Source organism: Pongo abelii, chromosome 19, assembly GCF_028885655.2.
Source record: "Pongo abelii isolate AG06213 chromosome 19, NHGRI_mPonAbe1-v2.0_pri, whole genome shotgun sequence".
Classification (NCBI taxonomy): Eukaryota; Metazoa; Chordata; class Mammalia; order Primates; family Hominidae; genus Pongo; species Pongo abelii.
Window position 1 is genome coordinate 26,105,383 of NC_072004.2, and position 13,778 is coordinate 26,119,160.

General features: G+C 56.0%; 1 protein-coding gene across 5 annotated transcripts in view; it reads left to right on the forward strand.

Annotated features, from left to right (window-relative positions):
* Nucleotides 1-6,389: 6,389 nt before the first annotated feature.
* The window catches only part of LOC129051245 (protein FAM182B-like), a 272,890-nt gene continuing 265,501 nt past the window's right edge, over nt 6,390-13,778 (forward strand). For 4 of the 5 annotated variants that reach the window (XR_010138133.1, XR_010138126.1, XR_010138129.1 and 1 more), the window contains exon 1: nt 6,390-7,844. Coding sequence is in view for 2 of the 5 variants with exons in the window: in XM_063718480.1 (XP_063574550.1) it covers nt 7,770-7,844 (75 nt within the window). In the remaining 3 variants the exon portion in view is untranslated. Of the gene's footprint in view, nt 7,845-11,089; nt 11,317-13,778 lie in introns of those variants that run through there. The other variant, XM_063718482.1, reaches the window with a different exon arrangement.

The window sequence follows — 13,778 nt, forward strand, 5'->3', positions numbered from 1 at the left end:
CAGCTGTCCTTTGGTGGCAGCAGTAGCCGTACATTGCCCCTGAACTCGTAGCAGTGAGTCTGGGATGCTGCTGGGCCCCTGACTAGGATGAGGCAGAAGGAAAAGCAGCGGGGGAGCCACTGAGTGATGGGCACTATCGGTGCTTTCCCAAGGGTGGGCAGAGGCTGCGAGGAAACCATCTTTCTCGTAGTATTGGGAGTTCATTCTTTATTCCTGTACACGTAAGATATTGCTCTCTCGTTAATCATAAGTCGGAGGATTCCAATAGGTCACCTGGGAAGTGAAGACAGAGTGTCACCTTCTGGGAAGCTCATGAAAGAAAACCAGAGGCCACGTGTGCTTGTCAGGCAGGCTCTGTAGGATCCAGGATGCAGTCTCCATCTCCTCCCTGCCTCTCTGAGCATCGGCAGTGCTGGATACTGCAGATACAGAGCTGAATTGGATGGCACAGCTCCGTGCAGAAGCCAGGACAGGGCTGGAATGGCTAATGGTTGTTGTTGTCAGAGCTCACCCTTGCTGAGTGCTGCTTACGAGCTGCACAACCTTCCGAGCATGCAGCTTGCATTAACATATCAAATCTTTACCACACTGAGGGGTCAGAGGGCTAGTTGGTGAAGCCAGGAGTGGGGGCTTGGTCGCCGGCTGTGAATCTCCTTCTGCTGATGTGCCGAGCTCATTTCAGTCAGGGACTGGATTGACAGAGGCAGGAGGCTGAGAGCACCATGAGTGTGTCCAAAGCAGGGTGCCTGGTGCAGGAGCCAGGATGCAGAGAAGGGTAGAGAGCAGACTGGGAATGAGTTCACTGGCTGTGGCGTCACTTGACCTGTGCAAGGCAGGCGAGGTTGTCTGCTGGGAATGGACAACAGTCTGGGGAGTGGAGGTGTTGAGAGCTGGGACAGCTGGGAGGAGCTTCCCCTGGCAACAGGTGATTGTTGGGTGAGCAGTGTGGTGTGCTCAGTGATGTGTGGACGCCACACTGGTATGGCCTCTGTGATTTCAGAGGCATGCACATCAGCAGGGGCATGGACATGGGCCACAGGTGAGGGAGACAGCAGGCCTTGTGGGTCTAGATGGGCTAGGAGAGGAAGCACCATGGATCTGTGTTGCCCTCGATGTCTTAAATTTGGTGCTGGAGTTAAACATACATTGGCTCTGACTCCACTGTGCTGAGGGAAGGGCTGGATACATGCAGAGAAGAGCAGGAGCCAGGGAGCTGTAGCAGCTGCTAGAGAAAGGAGAGGCCTGGCCACCACTCCTGAAGAGCTCAAGGCTTTCAAAGTTTGGTGGAAGTTGAGGGTATGTCATGAGAAATTCTAAAGTCAAACCAAAGAAAGTTATTTAAAGTCCAAAGAGTCAAGGCCAGGGCCCCAATAAAATGTTGATGGTTTCCCAGGAGAAGCCACAGAAATGCCTGTGATGAGAGTGTTTGAACCTGGACCAAGGGAGGCATGGACGTTTGGGGGATGGGCTGGGAAGTGAGGGGCAATGGCAGCCCACAGGGCTGGAGAACGCTGTAGCCAGGGGTACCAGTTTCCAGAGAGAAATGAGTTTTGGGTGAAAGTGTTCTGAAGTGGAGTGCAGGAGGCACAGGCTGCCCCTTCCCGGCCTCTGGGCACACAGCTGCCCCTCCAGAGATCCTCTGGGACAGGCCCGTCTGCCTAGGTGGGTGGGGAGGGGCCTGACATTGGAGCAGGGATCACACAGGCTCAGTGTGGTGGACAGGTAGGGATGTCAGCTCGGGAGGACGAGTCCTTGGAAAGAAAGTTGGGAGAGGAGCAAACGGTAGAGACAGTGAGGGGAGAATGGGTGGTCAAGGGCTGGAGGGACCTGCATTTGTTGAAAGTTGGTGGTGTCATGTTTTCAAATCAGAACTTTCTACCAGAAGCTATGTGAATTTAGATGTCACTTTCATGTGTCTCTCCTCATGAGGAGGAACTTCACGGGAGGCCCTGCGTGTCACTTTCTGACCTGCAGTCCAGGTAATGGCCTCCTCAGAAGCCACACCCTGATCTGTCTAGGTGGGCAGCTTTCTTTCAGCCTGGAACCCTGCACTAGAGGGTGCAGTGTGTGATCACAGCATCGGTTTCATTCCAGTGACCAGCGCACAGAAGAGTGTCTTCTGTCTCCTTGAATGTTGTGTGCTCCAGGCTCTGTTGCAGAAATCCCCTGTCTACCTGGGGTCAGAGCCTGCCTCTGTCCCCAGACGCTTTGTATAAAACCTGAGTGCATGTGCGAGCCTCGGGCTGGTTGCCGTTGCTTTCTAAATATGCTCTTGTTACCATGTGGTTTCCAGCCTGAGAATGTTCTTACTTTTTATTTATTGAGATCAGATTCATAGCACATAAATTTACCATTCTAATCATTTTAAAGTATACAATGCATTGATTTTTAGTACGTTCACAAGGTTGTGGAACTGTCGCCATTATCTAATTCCGGAACATCTTCATCACCCCAAAAGAAGCCCGGTACTCATTAGCAGTCACTCCCAGTTCCTCCTTTCCTCAGCCCCTGGCAACCGCGAAGCTACTTTCCTTCTCTCTGTTTCCCATTCCAGACGTCTCACTCAATGGAGTCGTGCAATGAGTGGCCTTCTGTGATTCGCTTCTTTCACTCAGCCTGTGTTCCAGCTTCATCCTTGTTATGCTCCATCCTTTCATGGCTGTGGTGTGCCACTGTGTGGACACACCATGCTCTGCCTATTCATTTGTCAGCTGGTGTGCATTTGGGCTCTTAACACTTTTTGTCTAGTATGAATAACGCTGCCTGTGAACATTCTTGTCTGTGTTTTGGCTCTAGGATATTCTTATACCTCTAATCTTTCCCACTACTTTTTGAAATTTCCATGTGTTTTCTCATCCTTCTAATTTGTTTCCCATTCTGGAATTTTCTTCTGCCTTTAGGGAGTCCCAAATAGGAGTGGCACTAAACATACTGCCAACCTTCTGTCCCACTTGCTATTTTCAGAGATATTCGGGAAACTCAATAAGTCTTTTGTTCATTAGCTACACAGTGATCCCTTGAATGATAATCGAACTGTGCGAGTCCACTTATATGCAGATTTTTTTCAGCCAACACACAGATGGAAAATACGGCGTATTTAGGATGAGAATTCTGTGTATATGGAGAGCCTACTTTTCCTATACTCAGGTTCCTCGAGGTCGACTGCAGGATTTGAGTATGTACAGATTTGGTATACTCACGGGGGGTGGTGGGGGACTGGGGGGTGCTGGTGTCTTGAAACCAATCCCCCGCATATACTAAGAGTTGACTGGCCAGCCTCCTGCACAAAATTACAACCCTTCAGGGTGAAAAGGCTTGGGGCCTTTCAAAACACTCTGAGCCACAGAACTGCCTTCTGGCCAAACATCAGCAAAGCTTCAAAAGACTGGGTTGTTTCAAGAAAAGTTAATACTAACAGCCTGAACAGGCTCCATGTAATCAAGACCCATTAGCAGGGAATGTGTAGAAAATGAGAGCGTTCTGAGCCTGCCTGCTCAGTGGCCGCCAGCTACATAAACAAGATCTGAAGACCAGTGGGTGCCGGTTGCCATATATTCACAAAGGCTTATGGCAGCCCGTTTACAAAGCTGTCATCCACATGAAGAAAATTTGCCCTCAGCCACCGAAAAACAAAACAACAAAAACCCCAGCCCCACCCAAATCAAGCCCAACCCAGAACAACATGAAAGGAGACACTCCTTTTGAACATACAACTAATCCTGCCGCCTCTTTCCATTAGAAATGGATAAAGGTACCTTGGCCGTTGTTTTTCTTGCACAATTTTGCAATGCAATGGTGTGATTTTAAGATTTGTATCCTGTAGGAGGCTGGGACCCCCTAGCCATATCTAGACATACAGTTCGCTACAGTTTGGCAAGACCCCGGTGCTCAGGAGAGATTCGGACATACATTGCGTTGTATTCACTACTTCTAATCTCTTTTCTTTTGATGTGTATTCGTTAAAGCAAACTATTTTGTGATAAATTAGTCACTGCCTTTATTGCAGCGATCACGTCATTTGCAGAATGGTAACAATAATTTCTGTTCTCTTGATAGGAAGGTGGGTTAGCCAATACCCTTTAAAGAATACCAAATTTAATAGAACTTTTTGCACAATAAGTGCATTATGTCTCATCATAAAAGAGATTGTTTCTCCCAAGGGTGCGCTGAGTTTTACCTTAACCTCCTGTAAGCGACATATGCCAATGTGGCCATCTCAGGTGATTTAAAAGACTTGTTACCCTCTGCGTGCGCTTACAGCCCAGGTATGTCCTGTCTCCCCTGGATGGCTGATTGGTGATTTTTAAAAGGGTTTCCATTGTGCTCTGGGAACCTGAAGGCATCAGAATGGGCTTTTGCTTGTTTGCTGTGTCATATTCTGTTTATTTAAAGAGTAAAAGTGTGGTTGGTGTTGTGGCCCATGTTGAGCCAAAGCAAAGAGTAAGCCACTGGCTGAAGCCAACCTACACTGAATGTAAAGAGGCTGAGATGAAAAGGATCTGCTACACTGCACACAGAACGTGGAGGTCTGGGCTAACCCACAAAATATGCTGTGTGCAGTGAACATTCACGCTGTACTCTTAGCCACATCCCGCACAAAAGACAGAGAGACAGCTCCCGGGAGATGGAGCGTGTGTGGCAAAGATTTTCCACCTGGTTACCTTGAAGAAAGCAAAAGGAGGCTGAAACTGTGCTTTGTAAGCTGCGTGGGTTGGTGCTGGCTCCTGGACATCAGTGCAGAATGCTCAGGAGTGAACACAGACACCTGGTGAGGGACTCCCAGGAGGAGCTCCTTTCTCCACCTCCTCAGCCTCCGGAGTTCAAATTTCACTCAACCTGAGTGCACCAAACCCCACCCTCGTGTTTACATTGCCCTGGCCTTTTTGGTGGAATCAAAGTCCCTACATAGCCAAGGAGATCTTTTACCTTCTACGCTAGTGGGAGGCCAGGTGCCTGGGAGGGAGGTGGCATGCCCCCGCTCTCCCCTGGCATGCCACTGTCCTGCTGTGAAAGCCTGTGTCAAGGAAAACTGGGCTCAGAGGTGCAGACTGAGAGAGCCGCTGGGCTGTTTTGAAGGAAGGTAAGCAGAGAGCTTTTGTGTGTGCTTGGGTGTGTGCGTGCGTATGTGTGCATGTGTCTGTGCCTGTGTGGTGAGTGTGTGTGTGCATGTGTGCATGTGTATGGCTTCTGTAATGCTACAAAAACCTGAAACTGAACTGTGTGCCTGCTGAGATTTACCTAATCACCAAGATTTCCAGAAGGAAAGAGCTGGTGCTAGCCAGGAGGAGAGGGCGTAATGGAGTGGAATAATCAGCAGAACGGATGCTTTAACCTGGCAAGAAGGAATGTCACTCAGGATTTGTCCAGGAATGCCTTTATTGGTTTGCAAGATGGAGGAGTCTTAACTTACCGACTTCTTTTTGGGGAAGAGTTCAGTGATGGTCTGACATGTTGTTAGCAAGCTCTCTGGCCGCCTCTGTGGCCAGCTGGCTTGGGTGGCATCAGATAAAATCAACAGGACCTCCTCTTTTCCTCTGGGCTTGGGCCCCCGTGTTTTCAGTTAGGAGTGCCCAAAAGGGAACTGAGCTGCCCAGTAACAGGCCTGAGATTGGCGACTGCTGAATGCTGAGCCTGCACCGGCGTGCTAGTGTGAGAGGTCTGCCCAGGGAGCCGCCCTGGCCTGCCCTGCTGTCAATGTGGATGTGGGGGCACGTTGGAGGTGTCTGGGACACGCCTGCCACAGCCCCACTCAGAGCACAGCGCTCCTTTATCGCCACATTACAGAGCCTAACCCAGGAGACCACGGGAGTGCTTGGAATCTGGCCCAGCTCCTGAGTCGTGCCTGTTCTGCAGTGGGATGCCTTCCCTTCCCAGAGAGGAAGTTTGTGGCTAGGCAGGCGTTTCCAGATGCCAGGAGTTGCAAAGGGCCGACCAGGATGAGGAAACCCCAGGCGGAGTCCGGGGGAAGCAGCACGGCATCCGAGCCTCAGGGTTGCCCGGACGCTGTTGGGGTGAGTCTCCCCAAAGGTCGTGCCGCCGTCATCTCGAGGACAGGTCGGCCTGCGTGCCCCTGGGCTGTTCTCTCACCCGAGGGTCGTTCTCGTCGACAGCAGAATCCCACAGCCTCAGGGTTTGCCTGGAGGGGTGTGATTCAATGCCTTTGCTGCATGACTCTGTCTGTGTGTGTGTGTGTGTGTGTGAGTGTGTGTGTCTCCCATTCTCTGTTCTCTGCCTCTCTGTCTCTGTGTCTTTCTTTCCCTCTCTCTGTCGGTTAGTGTGTGTGTGCCCTTGTGCAAAGATGACTTCCCAGTGCGTCAGGGACACACTTCCTGCAGATCCGTGTCATGATTGTATCTCTCTCCAAGCGTCTTTCTGCTTCATTGGGCAGGTCTCATGACCCTGGATTTCTTGGCTTCCATACGTGTCTCAGACAGGGAAGCTTCCTTGTTCTCCAGGTTTCTCCTCATGGGTGGGTGGATTGCCTAGAATGAGCGCTAGGCGACCGTGACTGGCCTTGTCTTCTAGGATAGGTGGTGTCGCATTTCCTCTGCATTTCCTGTCTCATTCTTGAGGGACATCCTCTCCCCTGCTCCTGTGTGGACTGAGTCCCTTGATCTTGTGGCCGAAACGAATGTCAGGGAACCAGAGGGACTGGGCTGGGGCTGGGGCTGGGGCTGGGGCTGGGGCTGGGGCTGGGGCTGGGGCTGGGGCTGGGTGCAGGGGAAGTTGGGTCAGGGCTACCAGGGAGGAGGAGGGTTGCGGATGGGGCGAATTCTGCAGAAACTTCTTTGCTCCTCTGATAGGCATTTGAAAACCTGGCTTGGGTCAGGCACAAGTCCCCCACCCACCGAATCACAGGTGTTCTTTGATTTCCCTTGGCTTTGACAGAAAGGTCACTTGTTCCCCCCTTCCACCGGCACATACCTGGACACCACCGTTTTTTTCGCCGTCTCCCGATAAGCCCCCGGTGACACACATTCACACCATGTGCTGTGGGATACGCCAGTGCCACGCGTGGTCACATGGTCTCCAGCTCGGATTCGCCCCTGTTCCTGCCCGCACGTGTCCTGTAAAGCGCGGTCAGCTTTCCGGGGCCCCAGGGCTTTCAGAAGCGGGGCAGGTCCCTGCTCTTTCGAAGGAGGAGGGAGGCAGAGGGCTGATGGATCAGTGAAGGTTCAGCTGACGCTGCGCCTTGAGACCTAGGGGATCATTCTGTGCTGCAGCGAGGCCCTGCCTGCCTCACCAGATGTGGTGAGCCCATCCTATCTCACTGGGAGGGGGCCAAAATCGGATCTGAACGGGAGTCCCCAGAACACAGCAGGCGTCCTAAAGCTCCCCTTCCCTCGGTGGAAGTCGGCTCAAGGAGATCCTGAGGGCGGGACTGCTGGGGGTTTGGCCCTGGGACAGGGAACCGGCGGCCCCCTCTCCCACGGCGTCCCAAGCTGCACCCCGTATCCACACGCCGCCGCGGCTGCAGCTGGGGCCTCGCTGCAGCCGCGCAGAGGGGGCATTATTTAAAGGGGACGCAGCCTGACTGCCAGGAGCGGAGCGCGAGTCGGTCCAGCCAATGCGCATGCGCGAGGGGCGAGCGGCTTCTGCCGTCACAGTGCTTCCCACGGTTGTCTTAGAAACCGGTCCCTGAGGCTCGGCAAAGCAGGAGCCCTCCGTGGCAGTGCTTGGGTGGCGGGGGTCTGAGGCTCCGGCCTGACATCTCTACGGGGTCGACGGGAACGTCTCCGGATGCCAGGAGTCGCAAAGGGCCGACCAGGATGAGGAAACCCCAGGCGGAGTCCGGGGGAAGCAGCACGGCATCCCAGCCTCAGGCCTGCCCAGACGCTGTTGGGGTGAGTCTCCCCAAAAGTCGTGCCGCCGTCATCTCGAGGACAGGTCGGCCTGCCTGCCCCTGGGCTGCTCTCACCCGAGGGTCGTTCTCGTCGAGAGCAGAACCCCGCAGCCTCAGGGGTTGCCTGGAGGGGTGTGTTTCAATGCCTCCGCTGTATGACTCCGTGTGTGTGTGTGTGTGTGTGTGTGTGTGTGCAAAGATGATTTCCCAGTGCGTCAGGGACACACTTCCTGCAGATCCGCGTCATGATTGTATCTCTCTCCAAGCGTCTTTCTGCTTCATTGGGCAGGTCTCATGACCCTGGATTTCTTGGCTTCCATACGTGTCTCAGACAGGGAAGCTTCCTTGTTCTCCAGGTTTCTCCTCATGGGTGGCTGGATTGCCTAGAATGAGCGCTAGGCGACCGTGACTGGCCTTGTCTTCTAGGATAGGTGGTGTCGCATTTCCTCTGCACTTCCTGTCTCATTCTTGAGGGACATCCTCTCCCCTGCTCCAGTGTGGACTGACTCCCTTGATCTTGTGGCCGAAACGAATGTCAGGGAACCAGAGGGACTGGGCTGGGGCTGGGGCTGGGGCTGGGGCTGGGGCTGGGGCTGGGGCTGCGGCTGGGGCTGGGTGCAGGGGAAGTTGCGTCAGGGCTACCAGGGAGGAGGAGGGTTGCGGGTGGGGCGAATTCTGCAGAAACTTCTTTGCTCCTCTGATAGGCATTTGAAAACCTGGCTTGGGTCAGGCACAGGTCCCCCATCCACCGAATCCCAGGTGTTCTTTGATTTTCCTTGGCATGGACCGAAAGGTCACTTGTTCCCCCGTTCCACTGGCACATACCTGGACACCACCGTTTGTTTCGCCGTCTCCCGATATGCCCCCGGTGACACACATTCACACCATGTGCTGTGGGATACGCCAGTGCCACGCGTGGTCACATGGTCTCCAGCTCGGATTCGCCCCTGTTCCTGCCCGCACGTGTCCTGTAAAGCGCGGTCGGCTTTCCGGGGCCCCAGGGCTTTCAGAAGCGGGGCAGGTCCCTGCTCTTTCGAAGGAGGAGGGAGGCAGAGGGCTGATGGATCAGTGAAGGTTCAGCTGACGCTGCGCCTTGAGACCTAGGGGATCATTCTGTGCTGCAGCGAGGCCCTGCCTGCCTCACCAGATGTGGTGAGCCCATCCTATCTCACTGGGAGGGGGCCAAAATCGCATCTGAACGGGAGTCCCCAGAACACAGCAGGCGTCCTAAAGCTCCCCTTCCCTCGGTGGAAGTCGGCTCAAGGAGATCCTGAGGGCGGGACTGCTGGGGGTTTGGCCCTGGGACAGGGAACCGGCGGCCCCCTCTCCCACGGCGTCCCAAGCTGCACCCCGTATCCACACGCCGCCGCGGCTGCAGCTGGGGCCTCGCTGCAGCCGCGCAGAGGGGGCATTATTTAAAGGGGACGCAGCCTGACTGCCAGGAGCTGAGCGCGAGTCGGTCCGGCCAATGCGCATGCGCGAGGGGCGAGCGGCTTCTGCTGTCACAGTGCTTCCCACGATTGTCTTAGAAACCGGTCCCTGAGGCTCGGCAAAGCAGGAGCCCTCCGTGGCAGTGCTTGGGTGGCGGGGCTCTGAGGCTCCGGCCTGACATCTCTACGGGGTCGACGGGAACGTCTCCGGATGCCAGGAGTCGCAAAGGGCCGACCAGGATGAGGAAACCCCAGGCGGAGTCCGGGGGAAGCAGCACGGCATCCCAGCCTCAGGCCTGCCCAGACGCTGTTGGGGTGAGTCTCCCCAAAAGTCGTGCCGCCGTCATCTCGAGGACAGGTCGGCCTGCGTGCCCCTGGGCTGTTCTCTCACCCGAGGGTCGTTCTCGTCGAGAGCAGAACCCCGCAGCCTCAGGGGTTGCCTGGAGGGGTGTGTTTCAATGCCTCTGCTGTATGACTCCGTGTGTGTGTGTGTGTGTGTGTGTGCAAAGATGATTTCCCAGTGCGTCAGGGACACACTTCCTGCAGATCCGTGTCATGATTGTATCTCTCTCCAAGCGTCTTTCTGCTTCATTGGGCAGGTCTCATGACCCTGGATTTCTTGGCTTCCATACGTGTCTCAGACAGGGAAGCTTCCTTGTTCTCCAGGTTTCTCCTCATGGGTGGGTGGATTTCCTAGAATGAGCGCTAGGCGACCGTGACTGGCCTTGTCTTCTAGGATAGGTGGTGTCGCATTTCCTCTGCATTTCCTGTCTCATTCTTGAGGGACATCCTCTCCCCTGCTCCTGTGTGGACTGAGTCCCTTGATCTTTTGGCCGAAACGAATGTCAGGGAACCAGAGGGACTGGGCTGGGGCTGGGGATGGGGCTGGGGCTGGGGCTGGGGCTGGGGCTGGGTGCAGGGGAAGTTGGGTCAGGGCTACCAGGGAGGAGGAGGGTTGCGGGTGGGGCGAATTCTGCAGAAACTTCTTTGCTCCTCTGATAGGCATTTGAAAACCTGGCTTGGGTCAGGCACAAGTCCCCCACCCACCGAATCTCAGGTGTTCTTTGATTTCCCTTGGCTTTGACCGAAAGGTCACTTGTTCCCCCCTTCCACCGGCACATACCTGGACACCACCGTTTTTTTCGCCGTCTCCCGATATGCCCCCGGTGACACACATTCACACCATGTGCTGTGGGATACGCCAGTGCCACGCGTGGTCACATGGTCTCCACCTCGGATTCGCCCCTGTTCCTGCCCGCACGTGTCCTGTAAAGCGCGGTCGGCTTTCCGGGGCTCCAGGGCTTTTAGAAGCGGGGCAGGTCCCTGCTCTTTCGAAGGAGGAGGGAGGCAGAGGGCTGATAGATCAGTGAAGGTTCAGCTGACGCTGCGCTTTGAGACCTAGGGGATCATTCTGTGCTGCAGCGAGGCCCTGCCTGCCTCACCAGATGTGGTGAGCCCATCCTATCTCACTGGGAGGGGGCCAAAATCGGATCTGAACGGGAGTCCCCAGAACACAGCAGGCGTCCTAAAGCTCCCCTTCCCTCGGTGGAAGTCGGCTCAAGGAGATCCTGAGGGCGGGACTGCTGGAGGTTTGGCCCTGGGACACGGAACCGGCTGCCCCCTGTCCCACGGCGTCCCAAGCTGCACCCCGTATCCACACGCCGCTGAGGCTGCAGGGGGAGTCTCGCTGCAGCCGCGCAGAGGGGGCATTATTTAAAGGGGACGCAGCCTGACTGCCAGGAGCGGAGCGCGAGTCGGTCCGGCCAATGCGCATGCGCGAGGCGCGAGCGGCTTCTGCCGTCACAGTGCTTCCCACGGTTGTCTTAGAAACCGGTCCCTGAGGCTCGGCAAAGCAGGAGCCCTCCGTGGCAGTGCTTGGGTGGCGGGGCTCTGAGGCTCCGGCCTGACATCTCTACGGGGTCGACGGGAACGTCTCCGGATGCCAGGAGTCGCAAAGGGCCGACCAGGATGAGGAAACCCCAGGCGGAGTCCGGGGGAAGCAGCACGGCATCCCAGCCTCAGGCCTGCCCAGACGCTGTTGGGGTGAGTCTCCCCAAAAGTCGTGCCGCCGTCATCTCGAGGACAGGTCGGCCTGTGTGCCCCTGGGCTGTTCTCTCACCCGAGGGTCGTTCTCGTCGAGAGCAGAACCCCGCAGCCTCAGGGGTTGCCTGGAGGGGTGTGTTTCAATGCCTCTGCTGTATGACTCCGTGTGTGTGTGTGTGTGTGTGTGTGTGCAAAGATGATTTCCCAGTGCGTCAGGGACACACTTCCTGCAGATCCGTGTCATGATTGTATCTCTCTCCAAGCGTCTTTCTGCTTCATTGGGCAGGTCTCATGACCCTGGATTTCTTGGCTTCCATACGTGTCTCAGACAGGGAAGCTTCCTTGTTCTCCAGGTTTCTCCTCATGGGTGGGTGGATTTCCTAGAATGAGCGCTAGGCGACCGTGACTGGCCTTGTCTTCTAGGATAGGTGGTGTCGCATTTCCTCTGCATTTCCTGTCTCATTCTTGAGGGACATCCTCTCCCCTGCTCCTGTGTGGACTGAGTCCCTTGATCTTGTGGCCGAAACGAATGTCAGGGAACCAGAGGGACTGGGCTGGGGCTGGGGCTGGGGCTGGGGCTCGGGCTGGGGCTGGGGCTGGGTGCAGGGGAAGTTGGGTCAGGGCTACCAGGGAGGAGGAGGGTTGCGTGTGGGGCAAATTCTGCAGAAACTTCTTTGCTCCTCTGATAGGCATTTGAAAACCTGGCTTGGGTCAGGCACAAGTCCCCCACCCACCGAATCACAGGTGTTCTTTGATTTCCCTTTTCTTTGACCGAAAGGTCACTTGTTCCCCCCTTCCACCGGCACATACCTGGACACCACCGTTTTTTTCGCCGTCTCCCGATATGCCCCCGGTGACACACATTCACACCATGTACTGTGGGATACGCCAGTGCCACGCGTGGTCACATGGTCTCCAGCTCGGATTCGCCCCTGTTCCTGCCCGCACGTGTCCTGTAAAGCGCGGTCAGCTTTCCGGGGCCCCAGGGCTTTCAGAAGCGGGGCAGGTCCCTGCTCTTTCGAAGGAGGAGGGAGGCAGAGGGCTGATGGATCAGTGAAGGTTCAGCTGATGCTGCGCCTTGAGACCTAGGGGATCATTCTGTGCTGCAGCGAGGCCCTGCCTGCCTCACCAGATGTGGTGAGCCCATCCTATCTCACTGGGAGGGGGCCAAAATCGGATCTGAACGGGAGTCCCCAGAACACAGCAGGCGTCCTGAAGCTCCCCTTCCCTCGTTGGAAGACGGCTCAAGGAGATCCTGAGGGCGGGACTGCTGGAGGTTTGGCCCTGGGACACGGAACCGGCTGCCCCCTGTCCCACGGCGTCCCAAGCTGCACCCCGTATCCACACGCCGCTGAGGCGGCAGGGGGAGTCTCGCTGCAGCCGCGCAGAGGGGGCATTATTTAAAGGGGACGCAGCCTGACTGCCAGGAGCGGAGCGCGAGTCGGTCCGGCCAATGCGCATGCGCGAGGCGCGAGCGGCTTCTGCCGTCACAGTGCTTCCCACGGTTGTCTTAGAAACCGGTACCTGAGGCTCGGCAAAGCAGGAGCCCTCCGTGGCAGTGCTTGGGTGGCGGGGCTCTGAGGCTCCGGCCTGACATCTCTACGGGGACGACGGGAATGTCTCCGGATGCCAGGAGTCGCAAAGGGCCGACCAGGATGAGGAAACCCCAGGCGGAGTCCGGGGGAAGCAGCACGGCATCCCAGCCTCAGGACTGCCCAGACGCTGTTGGAGTGAGTCTCCCCAAAAGTCGTGCCGCCGTCATCTCGAGGACAGGTCGGCCTGCGTGCCCCTGGGCTGTTCTCTCACCCGAGGGTCGTTCTCGTCGAGAGCAGAACCCCGCAGCCTCAGGGGTTGCCTGGAGGGGTGTGTTTCAATGCCTCTGCTGTATGACTCCGTGTGTGTGTGTGTGTGTGTGTGTCTCCCATTCTCTCTCCTCTCTCTGTCTCTCAGTCTCTGTGTCTTTCTTTCCCTCTCTCTGTCGGTTAGTGTGTGTGTGCCTTTGTGCAAAGATGACTTCCCAGTGTGTCAGGGACACACTTCCTGCAGATATGCGTCATGATTGTATCTCTCTCCAAGCGTCTTTCTGCTTCATTGGGCAGGTCTCATGACCCTGGATTTCTTGGCTTCCATACGTGTCTCAGACAGGGAAGCTTCCTTGTTCTCCAGGTTTCTCCTCATGGGTGGCTGGATTGCCTAGAATGAGCGCTAGGCGACCGTGACTGGCCTTGTCTTCTAGGATAGGTGGTGTCGCATTTCCTCTGCACTTCCTGTCTCATTCTTGAGGGACATCCTCTCCCCTGCTCCAGTGTGGACTGACTCCCTTGATCTTGTGGCCGAAACGAATGTCAGGGAACCAGAGGGACTGGGCTGGGGCTGGGGCTGGGGCTGGGGCTGGGGCTGGGGCTGGGGCTTCGGCTGGGGCTGGGTGCAGGGGAAGTTGCGTCAGGGCTACCAGGGAGGAG